At 37.1% G+C, this 20,301-nt stretch overlaps 3 protein-coding genes across 9 annotated transcripts; 2 read left to right on the top strand and 1 right to left on the bottom strand.

Moving 5' to 3' along the window:
- The first annotated feature begins 33 nt into the window (after positions 1 to 33).
- LOC124180428 (prenylcysteine oxidase-like) lies at positions 34 to 4,138 on the top strand. 3 transcript variants are annotated; one of them, XM_046565921.1, is made up of 7 exons: positions 34 to 176; positions 467 to 673; positions 845 to 989; positions 1,169 to 1,472; positions 1,578 to 1,701; positions 1,791 to 2,146; positions 2,332 to 4,138. In XM_046565921.1, exons 2-7 carry the CDS (start codon positions 649 to 651, stop codon positions 2,614 to 2,616), a joined length of 1,239 nt encoding a protein of 412 aa, XP_046421877.1. In that variant the 5' UTR covers positions 34 to 176; positions 467 to 648; the 3' UTR covers positions 2,617 to 4,138. The 3 variants fall into 3 exon arrangements, with proteins under 3 accessions (XP_046421877.1, XP_046421875.1, XP_046421878.1); XM_046565919.1 differs by having other exon boundaries at positions 49 to 369; XM_046565922.1 differs by lacking the exon at positions 467 to 673 and having other exon boundaries at positions 65 to 176.
- Positions 2,790 to 17,146, bottom strand: LOC124180425 (serine/threonine-protein kinase OSR1). 5 transcript variants are annotated; one of them, XM_046565912.1, is made up of 13 exons: positions 16,657 to 17,146; positions 14,679 to 14,750; positions 13,817 to 13,939; positions 9,869 to 10,119; positions 8,077 to 8,189; positions 7,361 to 7,611; positions 7,032 to 7,206; positions 6,025 to 6,260; positions 5,615 to 5,729; positions 5,120 to 5,388; positions 4,964 to 5,002; positions 4,504 to 4,690; positions 2,790 to 4,333 (listed from the first exon to the last, which is right to left on the bottom strand). In XM_046565912.1, exons 1-13 carry the CDS (start codon positions 16,716 to 16,718, stop codon positions 4,256 to 4,258), a joined length of 1,971 nt encoding a protein of 656 aa, XP_046421868.1. In that variant the 5' UTR covers positions 16,719 to 17,146; the 3' UTR covers positions 2,790 to 4,255. The 5 variants fall into 5 exon arrangements, with proteins under 5 accessions (XP_046421868.1, XP_046421869.1, XP_046421870.1 ...); XM_046565913.1 differs by having other exon boundaries at positions 7,041 to 7,206; XM_046565914.1 differs by lacking the exon at positions 4,964 to 5,002.
- Positions 12,920 to 20,274, top strand: LOC124180433. The gene is made up of 4 exons (XM_046565931.1): positions 12,920 to 13,049; positions 19,202 to 19,495; positions 19,559 to 19,708; positions 19,821 to 20,274. The coding sequence occupies exons 1-4, from the start codon at positions 13,005 to 13,007 to the stop codon at positions 19,986 to 19,988; spliced, it is 657 nt and encodes a 218-aa protein (XP_046421887.1). The 5' UTR covers positions 12,920 to 13,004; the 3' UTR covers positions 19,989 to 20,274.
- The last annotated feature ends 27 nt before the right edge of the window (positions 20,275 to 20,301 follow it).

Below are 20,301 nucleotides of genomic sequence, written 5' to 3'. Positions count from 1 at the left end.
ATAGTGACGTCATGTAACGATATTGTGACGTACAGCGATGATTTATATGCATATGTATGCAGTATTATTGAACTCTGTCGGTGTTTTGAAACGAACTGTCATGTACGACTTAGCACTAATCTCTCCATCACAACTTGGAGTAATGAACCAAGAATTGTGACCAATCCAATTGACAGGTGAAGACATGAACGATAATCCACCTTACAGTGTGTTATCTAAACCTATATTTATCATTTCATAATTGTTTATATTATATCGATATCTGCAACCAATTCTTATTAAAAATGCACTGGTTTGGAGTTTTGCTGTTTGTCGGATTGATTTTTGTAGCGATAAGCTTGTGTGAAGATGCGCCAAGGCCAAAAATTGGTAACGATAACAATGATTTTTCAATTATAAAATAACTGAAATACCCAAAGTACACACGAATGTCGATCACTATATCACCGGTTATTTTCTTTACTAGCAATTGTTGGCGCAGGGATCGGTGGTGCCTCAGCCTCACATTTCCTCACAGAATTACTTGACGGAAATTTAGAAATTGATATTTTTGAAGCAGATCAAATCGGCGGTCGTTTGGCTACTGTTAGAGTTAATGATGAAGAATATGAGGCTGGTGGATCCATAATACACTCACGAAATAAGTACATGAAAGCTTTCCTTGAATTGCTCGGTAAGTATGATGTAGCACTACTACAAACAAATGATATGTATTTGAACAGCTATCTCTTAATTTTTATATTCTGCTAGCTGGTTCTTTGATTTGCAACATGAATCAATTTCACTCAAAATTTATATGTGTTAGAATTAATGTAAATCGTTCTTCTTTGCATGGTAAATTGAGGAATGGAAGAGAGACCTACTTCTAAGGGGATGAGAGCAGGCGTGTGGAACGGAGGTGAGTTTGTCATCATGGAGAGCAATTGGAAAATAGTGACTATGATGAAGCTACTTTATAGATATGGCATACAGCCATTTAAGCTCTACAGGTATAAATAAAAATTCTCTTGTACGCAGTAGAAAGAAATAATTATTTACCTTACATTTTTCATGCTGCTTGAAACGTAAAGAAATTTTTTTTTCTTGAATCAGCTGCTCTAGTATTTAATTTTGCCTACTTTGAAATAATTGACTTGATAACATGTGTTTATATCTCTATTTCCACCAGGCACGTTAATACCATTCTGGATAGTTTTGAAAATATATATCGATATCAAGATGAAGGAGTTGCGTATGACAATGTTCACGATTTGATATCAGCTATGAGTCCAGAATTTCCAAAACTTCTACAAATATCGACAGCAGAATATCTCCACTCCCTAGGATTTTCTAAAGAGATTATCAATGAGCTAGTCGAAGCTACTTTAGTCGTAAATTACGGACAGAACACAGATGTGCACAGCTTTGTGGGTTGCGTGTCTGTTGCTGGTGCAGGAGCTGATCTTTGGTCTGTTAAGGGAGGAAATAAAGAAGTAAGAAGGAATTATTATATGAACTAAAAAGCATTATGATACGTGAGTGAGACATGTATGACAAAGTACGGTAATTAATTATTAATCATGGCATCACTATTTCAGGTACCTATACATCTTATATACAGAAATAGTAAGGTAAACTTAGTGCCTTCACAAGTTAAGGAAATTCGGTACTTGTTAAATAATGATTCCCTACCTCAGTATGAGATTTCATACAATAACGCAGGTACAATTTAAATACCTTACGAATTTTATTCTGTCAAAACAGTTCTGTTTGTGATTTATATTGACGTAATTTTTTTATTTTATCATCAGGTAGCAATAATGTGATGAAAAATATTTACGATATAGTCGTTATAGCAACACCATTGACGGAGGATCAAAAATACGAAATAAAATTTATGGATTTTCAAAAAATTGAAAGCCTGCAACTCCCAGGGAATTATCAAACAACAGTGGCCACATTTATTCAAGGAGATTTAATACCAAGCCACTTTGGTTTGGATGATCCAATAGATGCAATATTAAGTTGCGATCCAAACAACACTGAAATTAATTCTGTTGGTAAATTATTCCCAGTGAATGGACCAATTGGAAAGGACTCTCAAGTTTGGAAAGTTTTCAGTAAACATCGTCTGACTTCGCGTCAAATTAGTTCCATGTTTTCAAACGTAAGAATTTCTACCTTCATTCAAGAAGTGACAGTAAAATTTAACCATTCTGAGTTTCGGTATTATTGATTTTTAACTAACTTGTCATGTGACATTTCATTCGCGTTGTGAAGTTCAGTTTCAACTAATAAAAGATCCGTTTGCTCATTTAAATTACTTGTAACGATTTGATATTTTACATTCAGGTCGGTCAACTGCGAGAAATACCGTGGAAAGCATATCCGAAATATTCAACAGCTCCACGATTGGATAATTTTCAACTCCATGATTCGCTATACCACGTTAATGCAATAGAGTGGGCTGCTAGTGCAATGGAGATGAGTGCTATAGGTGGAAAAAATGTGGCATTATTAATCCATAAAAAATTAACATCCTGCTGCCGAGAATCGTCTGAAATCGACAAGCAAAAGTGTAAATACTCGTGTGAAGAAAAGACAGTCCGGCGAAATACACAGAAATCAGACTTGTAATAAGTATTGCCTAATTTGTTTTCGTTATCAGATATAAAGATGCTATGATTATTTTTATTAATATTTTTAATAGTCATTAAAGACTTCTATCTTGTATTATAAAACCGCGACAGAAGTTTATTTCATCTTACCTGCCCATTCCTGACGATAATAAGACAGAATTGATTTAAAACTTTTTCAGCATGATGCGTTCAAACACGTTTTATTTCTCACTGAATATTCCTTGATATGAGTACAGATAAATTATACTATAGCGCTAATTGCTATACATGTAGCACGCCGTTTTTGGCACTAGATTGATGTTGCAATTGATTGGCAATAACCGTAACCGATTTTGATCACTATTAAAAGCCGATTTTTGAAGCGGGACTAAGGATGGCCGTATTGTGTCAAGAGTAAGGCACGTATCATGTCTAGTTACGCTAAAATAAATCAAAATTTTTTTGATAGATATTCAGAAGTACGTTATTATGAGAAAGTCTTGAGTGCGGGTGTTTTCTCTTTTCAACTACAACTAAAACTTGACAATACAAACTATTACATGATTGTTAATCTATAGCTTACACATAAATTACATCTACTCTCAAGTTTAAGCATCGGATGTTCGCCCATTATTCATGAACCTTTAATTAGTTCCTTCAAATTTATTCAATAAAATTTGAAATATTTACAAATAATTTTATAATTTATATGTGTACGATAGGTGAAAACAAATTAAATTCAATACTCTCAACCTTATATTTAAAAATGTTAAGACGCGTGTGAAAATTTAGAATATCAATAATACAGCTATTTTAAGCCGTTGAAATATATATATGTATAGTTGTTTTCAATTAAGTACAAAACAGTTTTTAGTACTTTTTATCTTTCTAAGTCCTACGATACGAAGCACGGTAGATACATTTCGGTTATTCTTATTTTGTACCAGAAAAAACGATCGGTGACTTCACGTAATTCTTTATGAAATCACCTAATCAAACCCCTGCCACATTAAATGATAAGTAAATAAAACTAATATTGGCATTGTTGCATCTAGCAGCAACATAGGAATCAGGCTCTCGAAACCAAACCGTCTAATATGTAAATGATGCACATGTATAACTATCGATTTATTTGATCTATCAAAGATTGAACGTATTAAGACTTACTTTGATTAAGTCTTCTCCTTTTCATGCTTGAAGCAGAGAGCCAGAATGCCTGATGTTAGTAATTAAATTGCTAATATGTACAAGGGAAATATAATACGAACAATATTTTATGATTATGTGTAACTAGCAGTACTATGACTACATTGATTAATTTTCAATGTAACGCAGCTCCCACTATTCATTCAAGTCTTTCAAAACTTTGGCTTCCTGGGTGACATTCAAGAGTTATAAAAATAAAGTGTTTCTTCATTTCAACAACTAATACTTGACATTCAACTGATTCTTTCTCAACACCCTGTTTGTCACACATATAACTTATTTACGTTACGCATAATCGTTAAGATATTGTTTCTACAGAAACGAAAACATACTGACTTCAGAAACCAAAAACGCAACATTTAATGCAGAATCTGAGTCTTTTCTATTCGTTATCACTTAAAAGCATCGATTGCAAACTTGATCCTGAGGGTTGAAAATATTTCCACGCACACTTAATCCGTAATGGAAATCTGTGCAAAGCCTATCAAAGCTTTGTCATCTGGTACTTCGTTTGCCGCATACCCCGAATTCTAGAATGAAACATTTATTTGGTCAATCTGGAGAACTGATTTATAGAGTATAATTCAAGCTTCCATCCTTACCGAAAAAAAAAAGTCGAAACTCAATGCACTTAATTCAAATTCAATGCAATTGAATTATATTCCATCTACTACTATCACTTGATTTTAATAATAATTACCAAGGAAAATGTGACAGTCCGTAGTTGACCTGCACTGTCGATGAGCTTTTGTAGATTTGCTGCTATGACAACAATATCTTTGCCGTCAACCAACCCTGCGCCAACAAGTTCAGCAGCAATACCTTCTGCAGAGTCGATTCCAACAGCAAATTCGAATCTTATATCATTCAGTTCTCGTTTCTGATTTCTACAGAAAAATTTACGAATTCTATCTTACTCTGAATATGTGAGTATGTATTATTAAGTGCCGATGGGTTAAGTTTTAGTTCTAATTCAAAATAATGTAAGAATTGAATGAAAATTCATCAGAATTATTCATATGTTATAATTCGATAAGCAAACAAAATAAATTTTAATCACAGGATCGAAAATGCGGATTGGAGGATGATTTTCAGGTATGTAGTTTAGATTTGGTATGGAATAGAATGTGCTAGAAGGGAAGTTTAGGAGAGGCACATACTTGGAGTTTTCTTCGCAACTGAAATGAGCATCTGGACGACTGGAATTATAAAGTACCCACGAAGATTAGACTATTTTATTGTACAAAATGTGTTCCACAATAATTTTCAATTATGGGGTGGGGAAATAAGAAACTTCAAGACATTTAGAAACTCACCGTAATCTAAGGACCAAATTTATTGGTACATTCTGTTCCGCAGCTTGGATGACAACGTGGCTCTGTGCAGGTTTCACCATACCATAATCTTCTTCAGATTCGACAACTTCGTCTTCGCTACTACCATTGTCAATTGTGTTTACCGGCAGAGCCTCCTCTCTTTCTCCGTCGCTCGAACCACCACTGTCTTCTTCTTCCGATGACCACACCCATTCGCCGGTCACTGTTCTGTGCAATCGACCCGAAGTTCCTGGCTGTCTCTTGGAAGCCTGTCAGTATAGAGATGTTGAAATTTATTATGTAATTACGTAATCAGTTAATGACGCACGATAATGAATAAATAAGATTTACAAATCTAGTTTTACCTGCTCTGCTGGTAATTTTCTTGTAACATATTTACGATACATTCTGTCGTTTGATAGATTTATTTAAACAAAGAATATTCGACACCTCACGTGTTGTTTAACTTTCTACAACAATCAAATATGAACGTACTTTTTGCACTCGAGTTTCCAAACTAGGACCAATGGCTACCAACGTCTGTTGCAAGTACTTTTTATCCTTAGCTTTTTTGAAGAACGGATGTTTCAACAACTCCGTTGCCGTTGGTCTGAAAGGAGAAGAAGAAACACAGTAGAATATCTTCACAGGCGTGAATTTGCAATGCAAACGTATGACGCGTTAACTTGTTTTGGTAATGTAACTGTTTAATAGATGACGGATGAGCCGAGAGTGAGTAGGTGTTTATTAACTGGTTATATACTGGACAAAATTTGAGATATTTAAGCCTGCTAAGAAGTACAGCAAAAGGTTCATAAGTTCAGCACAGTAAAAACTAATGTCATAGATTAACATTTAGATACAGGTACCTTATGGAATTTTAATTATTACATAATTTGTATCACCTTTTTGTGGGATCCTTTTGTAGGCAATCTACAATCATTTTTCGAAATGTTTTCCCATATGCTTTGTATTGATCTTTGTCATCCGCAGCTGTATCAAGGGTAGGAGGATCGTTTTGTAAAGTCAACATGAGAACTTTCATTGGTGGGTATTTATGGTAAGGCGCTGTACCACTAGCCATTTCAATAGCCGTAATTCCCAGTGACCAAATATCCGCTTTGAAGTCATAACCGTGATCCTGTACCCAGATATTTCGTCACGTTATGATAACACAATACATGAATAAGTATGCTTCAATCTGACAGTCAATTTTATCAGTCGCCAAATTCATGCGTCAACGGCGAACAAGATTATATTCATATCCTGATTCTTGTTTGCGAGAAAATGCTCAATATGTATGTGCAGAACTGCTGTTGAATGGTATGAAAGGGATATGCGCAAAATCATCAGGTACAAACCTGCTTATCATGTAATTTTTTTCAAAATATGACTATTGATGCCAATATATGAAGTTTGTTTCTTTTTTTTCCAGTTATATTTATAACAGGTATAAATTATATGTGAACATTCGTTGAAGTACATATCCTGATAAGAAATAATTTGTTTAGACTCGTATGATGCACTAGCTCAGATCGAATCCCAGAGAAATTAAAGATAATTTAAAAAGTACAGCATTATATCTAATAATTATTCAAAGCCTGTTATTGTTACGTGCAAGGGATTATTAAATAGCATACATTGTTATGAACATTTCAATAAACCGATAACATGTGTATGTTAATATTGGATGCTTTAATGTGAAGCAAAGCTGTTGTGAAAGTCTGTAGACATACTAGAGGTAGAAGCGATGAAATTATACCTCGGTTCATAACTCTTGCACGGATTATGTTGTTAATAATCAAACTTTAAAACTGCAAAAAGTACGGTTTGTATATTCCGTTACAATATGTCATGGTATTGCTGACATTAACGCATCAATTGCAGGCTAAGAAATTGTAGAGCAACTTTCCTCTCTCACCTGCTCCATGACCTCAGGTGCCATCCAGCATGGTGTTCCAACAAAGGTGTGCCTAACTTTTTGCCTGCTCAAATCTCGCCCAGTCGCAAGCCAGGCGCTTACGCCAAAGTCGGCAATTTGAACAGTCCCATCTTCTCCCAGCAGTATATTACCCGCTTTTATATCCCTGAAAAGAAGTGAAAATTTCAGGAAGGTAAGTCATTTAATGGTAGAAATCGAAATAACATGGACATTGTTCAAGAAAGTAATACTCTGCTATCATGATTGTTCTGTATTTTTCGTTTTTGTTCATTTTTTAAACGCTGTATTATACTAATTACCTGTGAATTTGACCGTTACTATGAAAGTACTCTAGACCTTTCAACACCTCTCGAAGTACCGTTGCTATTGTTGGCTCGTCAAACACTCCATGTTTGCAATTTGTAGTCCGTGTTTTGTGTTTAATTATATCAAGTAGGGAACCTCCTTCCAACAATCTCAGAACAAGCCACAGTTCTTCTTTCACCACAAACGATGTGTAATAAGTTACTACATTCTCGTGATTGCATGACGACATAGCTTGGATTTCTTTCTACAATACAAAATAGAAAAATCTTATTATTACGCTACAGCATTTTAAAATATAAAGTCGGTAAGTTTTATCCCAGTAGGTCTAACTAAGGGCTTTCTACTTATCAGTCCATACCGAGTTCGAACAATTTTTATCTTCCTATTTGACTCAAGTCTTCAATACTCTTTGTATTTTATTATACAATTCAGGTTAGATAAATATTGAGGGCTGGACATTTCTGACATGTACTTCCATTTCAGTTGAAGAAAATGTGCAAGGAAATTATTGGACCTAATTACTGACCGATCTGTTAAAGTTTAGTCATTACATCTCTTTAATATAATGACTCCGATTAATTGAAAACTTAAACTAATTACGGTGAGTAATGGTTGAATTGTACTAAAAATTTTCAAGGGATTCGAATAGCCTGTGTGGAAATCCCTATAATCGTAAAATTTCAAAAAAAGGGTTCCAGAAGTTGCATACCAACAACTCGTCCATACTCGTGTTCCATTTTTCCAAGTTTATTCGTTTGATTGCACATTTTTCTTGACGAGGGATGCAAAATGCTGCATGTACTACAGCCGTGGCACCAACACCTAGAATGAAACAATGTAATGCAGTAAACGAGGCAGCCGGAGATATTGTGGGACATATTCTTGAATTGAAATGATGACCTCACATCTCTGATGGCAACAATTTAGAGAAGAAGAAAAGTTGACTCCTCTCTCATTTCATCATCAGAACAATTAAATCCTCTCAACAAATTGTTTACTGACAAAATGAGCTCTCAAGTATCAGACTATAATAGGGTCTACAAAAGAGAAGATCATGGTAAAATGGTACTGAAGCAAGGTGCATAAAGGAAGAAATGTGATCCTCGCAGATTATTGATAAAAAACGGGAAAAAAAAAAAAAACGTAGAGTTCATTATTGTGTGATCGGTGAAATTTCCTCACGATGTTAATTCATCCGCTATCGCGGGTTTGCACGCGGCATTGCATATTCATAGTTTGTACCGCACGCGCATATCGACCCTCCAAAGACAGCAAAGTACGAAAATCAATTCCCCTCTCCCAGCGGTCGATGGAAATTCACATTACCCGCCAACACTACCCATTTCGCGTTTTTAGGGGAGTCTAATCCATCACGTAGTAGATTTCCCATTCAATAAAGTTTGCCGAACGATTGATGAAGCGCGGAATCACGAATAAAAAGTAAATCGAAACCCCTTCTTGACCGACTGAACCAACCCTCGTCTCGCATTGCTGCGGTTCTTCACAATAATTCGTGAGCGGAGACGTGAAATCGATTTTCATTTTCGCACTGCAGGATCTTTTATATTCCTTTCTCTGGTTTTGCGAAAAATTCAGTTGCGGAACTTGGAAGTATATAATGTATATACGGTAAAACAAAGCTGCGCGCAGATTGCCACGATTGATTTGTAAATGAATATATCAACGAGTAAGAAATTACAAATAATTGTAGGTTCTTATTTTGAACGAATAATAAAGATCTTCTTGGGAGATAAGAGAGTACGATTGAAATTTTATTAATTATACGAGTAAGTGAAGAATTAAGTGATATGTATCTTTGTTTTACCGATAAATTGATACTATCGTGTCTGTACAGCGAGTGTAGAACGCCTGTACACATACCTATATAAACAGAATAAAACTGTAAATTTCCCGGTGGCATTCCATTGATAAACAGAAAATGTTCAAACATTTCAACATACATATTTACGTAGTACGTTGTTCTAATAAAAATGAATTATTAGGAGATGAGCGTAGGTAGTTGGAGGCGGAGAGGAGGCAAGGAAGGGAGAGAGGCGAAGGGGAAAATGGGCGAGAAGAACGCTACACTAATACAAATGCATCGTCGCAGCGAGTGTACCACTACCGAAAATATTTATTAACCTTGTTAAAAGCATTGACCCCGGTCAGATGGGTTTGCATCGGTTAGTCAGGTTTCGGAACTAGGTTAGGTCACTTGACGGCCGGTTTGACGCGCAAAGAGAGACGGTGGTGGATTACCCTTGCCAAAAAATAACACCCGTATTTATAGTTAGGAGAGAAAATTTGAAGGGAACTTCACGTCTGGAACGAAGCCTAAGTCGGCTCGATCTTTTACCGTAACACAACATACGTGCGAGGTGATATAGGTGGATTTAAATAGCCGAAACCCGGTATATGCTGCAAGATCCAATTATCATACAAGAATTTTTTCTTAAATAAGCTGAGGGGGATTAATAAGCGATTAGGGTGTTGATAATTACCGATAACTTCCTTGAGGTCGTAGTCGTCTTTGGTATTGGGCCAGCCCTGTACGACCGCAGTGGAACTCGCCGACGCCATTTTGTGGGCTAATGCAGTGCCGAGACGCGAGTGTTTGGAACCCCGTGCCGAGTAGTTACGATAGGTATGCGCAAGACTTGGTAAAGTCGCGCATTGGTTTGTCGTCAGGCGAAAAGGCTTCTGTCGAAATATCCCCGGCGAACACGCTGGCAATACGTCCGGGGATATCTTCCTGCAGATATCAAATAGTTTTATACTATCCAGCCTGCTTCTCTCTCCTTACACGTGTAATTCAAATGCGGGACCAATATGCCTATGTCTCTCTTTCTCTCTCTCTCTCTCTCTCTCTCTCTCTCTCTCTCTCTTTCTCTCTCTTTCTCTCCCTCTCTCACTCTCTCTGTCTTTCTATCTCTTTTTCTTTCGCTCTCCCCCTCCCTCCCCCCGTTAACCGTCTCTCTATATCTATCTATCTACGCATGGTTACCCGTCGTTCCACATCTGTCAACATGCATGTAACTATACATAACTATTTTTAACCGAAAATAAATACACGCGTCTAGCCGAACATATATAAATACGACGTGGGTATCTATTGTATTTGGTTTTGATCCCACTGCGACGGCACCTATTTATCGGCGAAGAACGCGTCAACGGTCCACTATTTGTCGATATTTTGAATATTGTTCGTGCTAAATGTATGTACGCAACGATGTGTTTTGTCTGACAAAACAGTACATGGATGAAATAATAGATACGTATCATAAATATACGGTGATTCATTCTTTTCCGAATATTATTGGGGTGAAGAAGGATAATATTATTCCTATGTACGGTGACGACGTGTCGAGATTTCATACGGATTCGTGTAGTCCGGCGAAATTGAATTAAGGCGATGTCGTATATGTATACCTTATACATATTATCTCTTCCATGAATGCCGTCGTATCAATGGTATAAACTGCACTGCAGGTTGCGGACTACGGTTTTTCATGTATGAAAATCTATATCGAACAATCTCGAATATGGACACCGAACATCGCTGTTACTTTCTTATCTATTCGAATGAAATTAACAGCACTATGAAATACATGTACATGTGTACATGTACCTACGCGAATTGTAGATGAACGTTTTCAATTTCTTCGCGTGATCTAAAGAAGGGCGATATACAAATTTTTACCCAGTAAAAACAGTCAACTTATGCACAAGACAGTTTCCAGAATCTAGCTTTTCAAACAAAAAACGATACCGTAATGCAAGACGGAAAATTGAATTTTACGTCTTCGTTTATGGGTAATTGGAAGAGCTGTAGCCAAAGAACGATATATTCTATAGCACTACTTAAAATTGTAGCAATGATTCGTAGTTATAGTTGTGTGAAGCACTTTTTTAAATCTTTTGTGTATGTGAATCGCTGTATGGCAAATCAATAATTGAAGCTAAACCGCCTGGACCTTAATTATAAAAAACGGTTCAGTTTTATACGATTGAGCAAATATTGGCGTGGGATGGAAGATTAGTCATAGGTAGCTTACATATTGGTACATGTTATTGTCACTGGGATTAAGAGTTTAATCGATAAGAATGTGTGTGCACATTATCTTCACAGAGCTTTGAAAATTCTCAAAATCTAGCAGGTTGCGAAATTGAGTACGCAAAAGCTCGGTCTGACCAGTATCTGTCTGTTTGATTTGTATCACTGGCGCAATGTGTTATATCGTTTAGAATGATACGCAGATACGCGTAATCGATAACATTTATATTTTTATGCAATTGCACACAGTACTTGCAGACTCGAAAGGAGTAGAAAAATGTCGTACGCACATGAGAATAATTGATTCAGATACGTATAGATTCTATTCACTCGAATTTTGCTTGTTTCTTTCAAATACAAATAAAAGAACCGGTCCAATTGAATGTCAGGATTCAATCAATGTAATTGAACGGAAATGCGACTCACAGCAATTTATATGTACATATATATCAATGAATACACTTTGCAGAGTATATACAAATCATCGATGTGTTAAGTAAGAGTGTGTTTTCAAATATTTTTGTGCATGCGTGTTTATTCGAATAATTAATAAACGTCGAGAATTTTTCAGTGCTTTAAAAGTCGAAGGATCGACAGAGATGTATCTGAAATCTACTTGAGCCCATATCGGCAGTAACTGTATCAATGCAGCATAAAATTGAAATAGTTGCAAATGAAATGTGTGGATACGGTAGAACCATTAGCGTTCGGATTACAGGAATAAATTTACTCTTGATTACAACGTATACCTATATACGTATTATGTACGAGAGAGCAAACACCTTGGGCTAATCTGACTCATCCGGGTGTTATTCTCTAATCAAATATAACGTGAAACCATAGGTTGTTATAATAGATTGTATAATATACATAATTGTACGACTGTAAATTTGGTGAGTGTTACACGTAAGAATATCGCGAATAACCACGTAGATAATCTTTTATCCCATTGCAAAATAGTGATACAAATATGAAAAACGTCTGTGTAAGAAGGATTGAATCGTTGTTTGCAGTTTCACACACTCAACTTTGACCATAAAATTTTTTTGTACAAATAAAGATCAGTGGTGCTTTACACAGAGATAAAACTATTCAGTGTCGACCAAATTCGGTGTACAAAAATTGATTAAAACGCCCTTGACGCGTCGATTGATTTATGGTTTAAATTAGTGTATCTGTAATTCGTCGACGGAATTTACACGACCGTGACTATTGTATCGTAGGGATGGATTGTTGTTCACAGGGTTGGCTGAGTTCGTATATCGACATCAGTGTTCTTCCCCGATGTTTCAATTAGTACGATTAGGAAATTCAATTAAATCAAGAGGAAATGTGATATGCCTGGCTACTCGTACATCGGGTTATCGCTCGAGTATTTGCACAAAGATTTTGAAGGCTTTTCCGTTTTTACGCACACAGAAAGCGATTTACCGATGTAACGGAAGCCAGCAGCTATAAAATACCGTGGAAAATCGCGCCTGCTCTCAGTGCACTGCTAAACGCTTTAGGCTCCACACGAATATAATAAAACGCAATAGCATAACAGAGAATTGAAATTGAATTAAAAAAAAAAAAAAAAACGCATGCAAACGAAATATCGAAAAATGTACCTTCTCGTAAGACAGACGGTTAGTTAATTAATTATATGCTACGCATATGTCGTGTTTCATGTATTAACTGTGCGCAGGTATATTGAATACCACAAAGCTTTAAATGTGCCTAATATCCATGTACTTACTATACCTATAACTCGAACTGTCTATATGTCCAACATTTGTTAAGTTAATTGTCAGCGAAGGAGAAATTTCTCTATACACATCGAAAAGAGATACGTATCGTTGATTATCTGTTGAAAGTTTTTCCCCACCAGAAATTATCGTCAAGAACCACAATATATACACTGCGTACAACAAATACATACGGACGAACGATTTATGTAGTTTCCGTATATAAATTACTCATTAGTTTCAAATAATATACATACCGCGCAAAAGATAGAGAGTGAGAGAGAGAGAGAGAGAGAGGCGGGGGGAGAGTGAGAGAAACAATGAACTTCAATCGTACATACAATAAATCATAATGCATGGAATATGCCACGAATATTTGAATGTTATTGCACCGTAAGAATTAATATAGCGACGACGAATGGAAACATACTGATAAAAATTAAGACTTGATTACGAGTACTGAGAAATTTCAACGATCTTTCAAATTTACTTCTAAAAACAGCGAGTAGACGGAATGTTTATTTATAATTTCTGCTATATCACGTGTATGCCACGCATTCAATTTCACTCGGTATAGAAGGTATAATAATCTGCATTACACTTAAAACACGGCACTGTTACTAGAGAGGCGTTTTTCCCGCGGGTAAGAGAAAATCTTTTGGGCTTACCTGCTTCTACCCAGTACTAAAGTTGTCAAGAATCTAGTGTCTTGGAACTTTAATTGCCCATCGGTAGTGGAAACTGGCGCCGCGGCACTCAAAGCCCCCGTCTTAGGCTGCCTCATGTTGCCTCTGTGTATGAAACCAAACAAACTTGGATGTTAAACGGGTTGCCGGTATGCAGGCGCTATTTGTAGAAAATTATTTGAAACCGTTGGATAGAATTTCACAGAACTTGAGGCGCGCGAACAAGATAATGGGTTGCCAGTTTACAGGCGTTATTCGTACAGAAAATTTGAAACTGTCCGATAAAATATGTCACATAACTTGAGGCGTCCGCTCAAAATAATGTTGTTACCCATCGATGCTATCGTGAACGAACCATTAATGATACAGTCCAACAAGAATCACAGTAAATCGTGTATAAATGACCGTACAACGGTTTTCGCATCTTGTGTGCGTGCCGTGCCTCTGCAGCTTTACGAAGCTATCTGTACACCCTTTGAAAGGCATGGAATATTTCTAAATTGACAACCGCTTGTCACCTAAATAGAATAATTGCAACCGGATTGGCCTCACAACTTATATTTAGCTTTGAAGGGGGGTGAATTTTATCCTGTTAGCTAAAAATAGCAATAGTGATAATGAACAACTGTTTGTCTGGCTTTACTTCCGTCTGTCGGTGTGATTTTGATTTTTAATATTATTTCTTCAACCCTGTAAATATCTAAATTTTTTTTCTCCCGTACCCTTGTATCATACCTATATTCCAGATGTGCAAATAACGTATGATATATATTTGTGAAAATTTCGGTGAAATTTTATCACATGTTTGTTCGTGGGTCGATTAAAGGCAGCTTATTGTTCATACCTCAAACATCCGAAAATTCCTTTTATCTCAAGTTTAACGCCGCTGCAGTCCATTGAGGGAACCGCTCCTAATCTACGGATTCAACAGCATTCAGATTAGCGTACCTAAATATGCCTCACGCGCGTCATAACAAAATACGTACATACAATATTGTGTCTGCCTACGTAGATCCTTTTATACGATGCGCGTGCGTGACACATATGTATAACGTATGGCAGAACCGGTATATTTATTTTACTTGTACAAATAATTTTTAGTCTCGTACACCGAGGAACATCTTGCACTGGGTAAAAATTATGGAACAGATAAGTTAATGGTTTACACGAAACAATAAGGTAGAAGCACGATCGTACATCGTTATAACAACCGAAACCGTGGCTCAGTGACGTCCGCGTCTGACTAAAACAGTATTGGGAAAAAATTTAAAACGTGACTTCTGATAGGTCTTGTATTTTCACTTCCAAAAGAAACGTCCTTGTCACCTAGAAGGCCGTTAGACTGTGTACCGACTGAACGTTCGCGACATTTGGTACCTTATATATACTTTACGGAAAAACTGGAAATCCGAGTCATTGCAAGAAAACGCGTTCAGATCTCGGAACGGAACATACAATTATTGTTTAGTCTTTCTGTGAAATATTCGCGTAGCAAAAATGTATCGGTACAAAGCAGGTCACGAATCGTCTATCCTGTTTACCGATTCTGAGAGGTATGACTTCGTGATTTGACAATGAGAAGCACTTAAATACTCCCAATACCGATAGCCAAGGTATAAGTGCAGGATCGCCTGACGGCAAAGTCACGTGGTGTAGGTCACTTTGAATACGGATTCTAAGTGATATTACAAACTGAAGAATCAAGTACAGTAAGGAAGGCTTTCGTGCGAACTCGCATACCAATTAGTTACTTCAAGTTTACAGACGTATTGATTCAACGTCAAGTCTTATCGTCGAAATTCATTTTCAAAAATAGCCACACATAACCCAGAGTTCTATTTGCGCCGTATATTTTCCGTTCAGATTTCATTGGTCAGTTTTTTGTTGACTAGCAGAGATTCTGATTTTATTTTCCCTCCCTTATGATAATCGTATTCAGAAATATTCTTATCCACAGATTCGATCGATCGTTCTTTTCGATTCCGAAAACGCTTTGATGTCAGATTGTGCCATTTGAAAACGGAATCTCTTTCCTCAAATTGAATCAGGAAAAATGCAATTTCAACGAAATCATTGTTGTGCTCTAATATCTGTGATATAAATCAGCATTTTTCCTTTTACTCAAACCCGCGAAAAACAATTTATACTTGCGAACGGTTGCAGCAATGGTTAAAGTTAATGATCAATTGACCCTCAAGTCATGACACACCCAACTATAAAGTGTTCGTCGTGTGCGCACACATGTCATATATGTGTGTGTCATAAACTCGGATAGATCGTTACACAGGCTACGCAGTCAGTGTTTAATAGAATGCAACGATCGTTTATGGTTTTACATATTATATTTATGATATATTTGCACGATAAAATGGAATAAGAATATCTTCCAATCAAAGAAACGGAACCGTCCAGGCAAACGTAAACGCGCGTTATTGAGGTATACAAGCTTATACATTCGTAGCTGTAAATTGTCGTAGATTTTAATTGTTCGCAAACTACCGTCCCTGACGAGTGAACAAATTGCAATTGTGAAGACCGTTTAACGAACAAACATAAATTGGTCCCGGTGAATTAAATAATCGATCGAATACGTAGCAATTTTACAAAGAATATAACACGTACATGCGTATGATATAATAATATTATGAAAAATTAGTCGATAACTATCTCAACTGGTACATTTTATCCAAGTGCAGGTGAACCCATCGATCTCGTAATTTCAATTCCAATACGCATCATCTTCGAACCTCTGATATTTGAAACAACGTAATTTATCCAGTATCACTGTAAAGGGTAAAATATGATCATGTATACAGGCTCACCTCTCAGACGCTCCTTTTACCGATCCAACAGGATACAAGTCCGGAAATAAATCAGTAGCCATATCAGTAAACTTTTGAACTGTTACTTAGCTTTCCCATATCGAAGCAAACGCGTAGATATAATAATCTGTGATAAACTGTTCAAAAAGAAGGAAACTACTGTTTCGAAATCGTTGCACTAATATACCGAACAAAAAATTGTAAAATCGATGCTGTCGCAATTAGGCTCGCACAATAGATCGGCCCCTTTTCATTCCTGTATATAGTTTCCGTTTCCGTTCGGCACAATCGCGGTTAAAAACCGTTTGCAACTTCGGCGTTAAAGTTTACTCCAAACGATTGATTTCTTTAAACGTTTCCTCTCTTCTTTTACTCGTTTTTCCGGTATCACCGAACGATCCTGTATCGGTGGTAGAATTTTCGGATCGACCAGAGGGACGGACGGGGCACTAAGAGATCAGGTCGGATGATCCTTAGTTCGTCGCTAACTGAACGAAACGAATCACTACCACCTCGGGCATCGCTTACTTACATTTGTACGACGTCCTGTAATAACATCTGTGTTTATGTGTATGCACTGAAGAGCATGAGGAACGGGGTTCTGTGCCACCCGTCGTCAATTGGATAACTATGTAGCCACAGTTTCGCCGTACAAACGCTCGCATTATACCGGGTAATACATGCACGTATGACACTCGACTATACCTTATATTTTCCTCGTAAACCGAACGGATAAACGATGCTCGCAAACTTCCAACGAATCTTAAGTTTATACAATTATAAGAAGGATTCGCGCACCAAATTACGCCAATTCCTTACTTCATTTTTCATTAATCCGGCGTGCAGGATGTGCAATATACGAAGATTAACGTATGAGGTAATTTGTGTATATTGCGCAAATTATGTAATAACTTTTTACGATCGCTCTTACGTTAGTCGTAAATCCTTCGCATTATGGTAAGCAGTACATGCAAGCCCCAAAAACAGTATGAGTAGGCCGATATAAGCAGGCAGATATTACATTGCACGATGTACGGAAATTTTTCGCCTCCGATGACGAAAATCTCCGAATTCAAATGAAAGGTATATTTCAGAGTGATACGACTGTTGAAATAATTCGACACATTCTCTCCTGTGGAATAGCGGACAAACGATTTTCGACTTATTGGTACAACGGAATTTTTTAGTATACATAAGTCAGGCATTCCATTTTGTTATTTTTAAATTATTGACGAAATATTGCGGAGAGATCACACGTCTGTTTTGAAAAGTATGATCAAAGATACAGTCAAGCACAATAAGTCTGCACTTGTTTGGTGGAATTTTACCTAATCGAGCGACCGGAAGTTGGATAGTTAAGGCTTATAAGTAGCTGCATCGCGATTAGGCGCAAAATTGATCGATCGGATTCTCTTTCCTTTCGTGGGATATTGTTCAACGAATTTGTGTACAACGGAGTGTGTATTATGCATAACGTACAATATTATATATTTAGAGATGAGGAAGCAGGTACAGAGAGAGGTAGAGAGGTCTCGTAAATTAATTGAGCGTTCCTCCAGGGGAAGAATAATTCGTGTCACTTCGGGCTAATCAAAACCGACCTTGAATTTTAACTGGGTGATGTATAAAACGTTGGGTTTATGCGAAGAAAACCTCGTTCGGCATCCTTATACCGTTCAAGGTATACAATTTTACACCAATCGATTGTAACAAATCGTCGCGCGCTATTAAACATTGGTCTAAATAACGCGCTTATACATCGTATAATGAAGTATATTGCAGGGGATTTCAACGCCAAGTCGACCGTTGAATAGCTATGAACTGACTAACTCAGACTGACTATTTTCCATGCTTTCAATCATCGATTCTTCAAGTTTTTCATAATTTACACAAATTTCCAAAAACAAAAACTGTGTAAATATTCCCGTCTCACATACTGCGGTTTGGACTCGCTTATTGCGCAGCTATTATTTCATCTAATCGTTGATATGAAATTAAGATTCAACGGTCTAGACAATGTTTACAAGGCTCACGATAAGCCGGATTCAGTGATTGTGATTTGTGAGCAATTTTGCGATTCAGAAATCTGGTTTCAACCGACAGTAACAAAACTGATCTCGTTGCAACGTTGGCACAATATTAACGCACAAATACCCTTCGTCCTTGTGTTGCAGTTATCAGAGCGTTTCAATTAATTACACAAATTTTCATGACAAAAATTGAGAATATTAAAACAATAATAATAGCAATAACAATAATGATCGTAATTACGAATGCACGGTACATTTTTGTCGTGGAATTGAAATCGTTGCCTCATACTATTTTCCACGAGCGAACCGCAAAACATCAGCTTTTTTTCTTCGATGTGAGCTCAATTATCTGATCACATACGATATCACGAGATTCGGTCTTCAAAATATTCCAAATATTCTATGAGAATGTTGAAATTTTTTTTAGTTTTTAGACAATCGTCGATGACTTTCATTCGGAATGAAAATGACGGCGCATAAACACGTTTTCACGTTTGTTCCACCTTTCATTTCAGATCACGAAAGTACTTTTTCTGTCTTGCATATCCGGTACTCTGGGCCAACAACTGAACTACACGCAAATTTTCGAGAAGAGATTGCTCTCCCAACTGTATCCAAACTCGGGTAAGATCGATACGATCGAACAACCATGGCGAGCCGTGAAATTCCAGTCTTCCTTCACCCCCTCGGCAACGGTATTGCAAGATCTATCTGCATATCTTCCCGAGGACGATTACGACCTAAAAGATGGCTTGGCGAGTGATCGGGAATTCTCGGACTTCCAGAGGGACGACAGAAACTTACTTCCGGTAAAATATTATCGATCCTGAGAAAAGTGGGAGAAAAAAACATGTTTTTCATTAATTTTTCAGGAATATCGGAGCCTCTGCCAGACCAAAACTAAGAAAGTCCAACTCAGCGATTCGCAGTACGAATACCAACCGCCACATTATCACGAGGTCTTCTGTAAAGCCTATTCCTTAATCGAACGAGTCCAGGCTCTAGCCAGACCTTCACAGCAGGTAAAATCCTTGCGATTTAACGCCAATTCCCTTCTCTGGGTACTAGACGGGTTAAAGGATGTAACTTTAGCGATTTTTGTAAATCCGCCTCTTTTTTTCCTCGCTTGCTCAGATGTGCGCACATCCGAGCTTCCACTGTGTTCAAAGAAGCAAGACCCTGTTCACGGTAAGACGACGTTGGGAAAGCGACTGCTGGGAGTCTCACACGATGCAGGTGGCAAGCGGATGCGAATGCATGTGGCCAGTTTCAACCCTGGGCGATATAACCGAACACTATTAACGATTATAATGGCAATGAAGATGAAAGTGGCTTGATGACACAATTACGGATTTATAGATAAAAGACGAAACCGATATATCCGTGTCTAATTATTTCGTTGCCCAACTTGCGCGATACCTGAAAGTGCAAGCCTACAATATCGATGTAGATGACTGCGATCGATGTAGCTACTGCAACAAGGATAGCTTGATAAAAAAAAATCACTTTGTCGAATCACTGAAAGCCAATGTAATGTATATCAGCATATTGAATTGATAAATAAAAATCAACTAATCAAATTGTATATTGTCGCTTAAAATATTATATTTCTGAA

Source organism: Neodiprion fabricii, chromosome 4, assembly GCF_021155785.1.
Source record: "Neodiprion fabricii isolate iyNeoFabr1 chromosome 4, iyNeoFabr1.1, whole genome shotgun sequence".
In the NCBI taxonomy this organism is placed as follows: Eukaryota; Metazoa; Arthropoda; class Insecta; order Hymenoptera; family Diprionidae; genus Neodiprion; species Neodiprion fabricii.
This window is presented reverse-complemented; position numbering and strand designations above follow the sequence as displayed.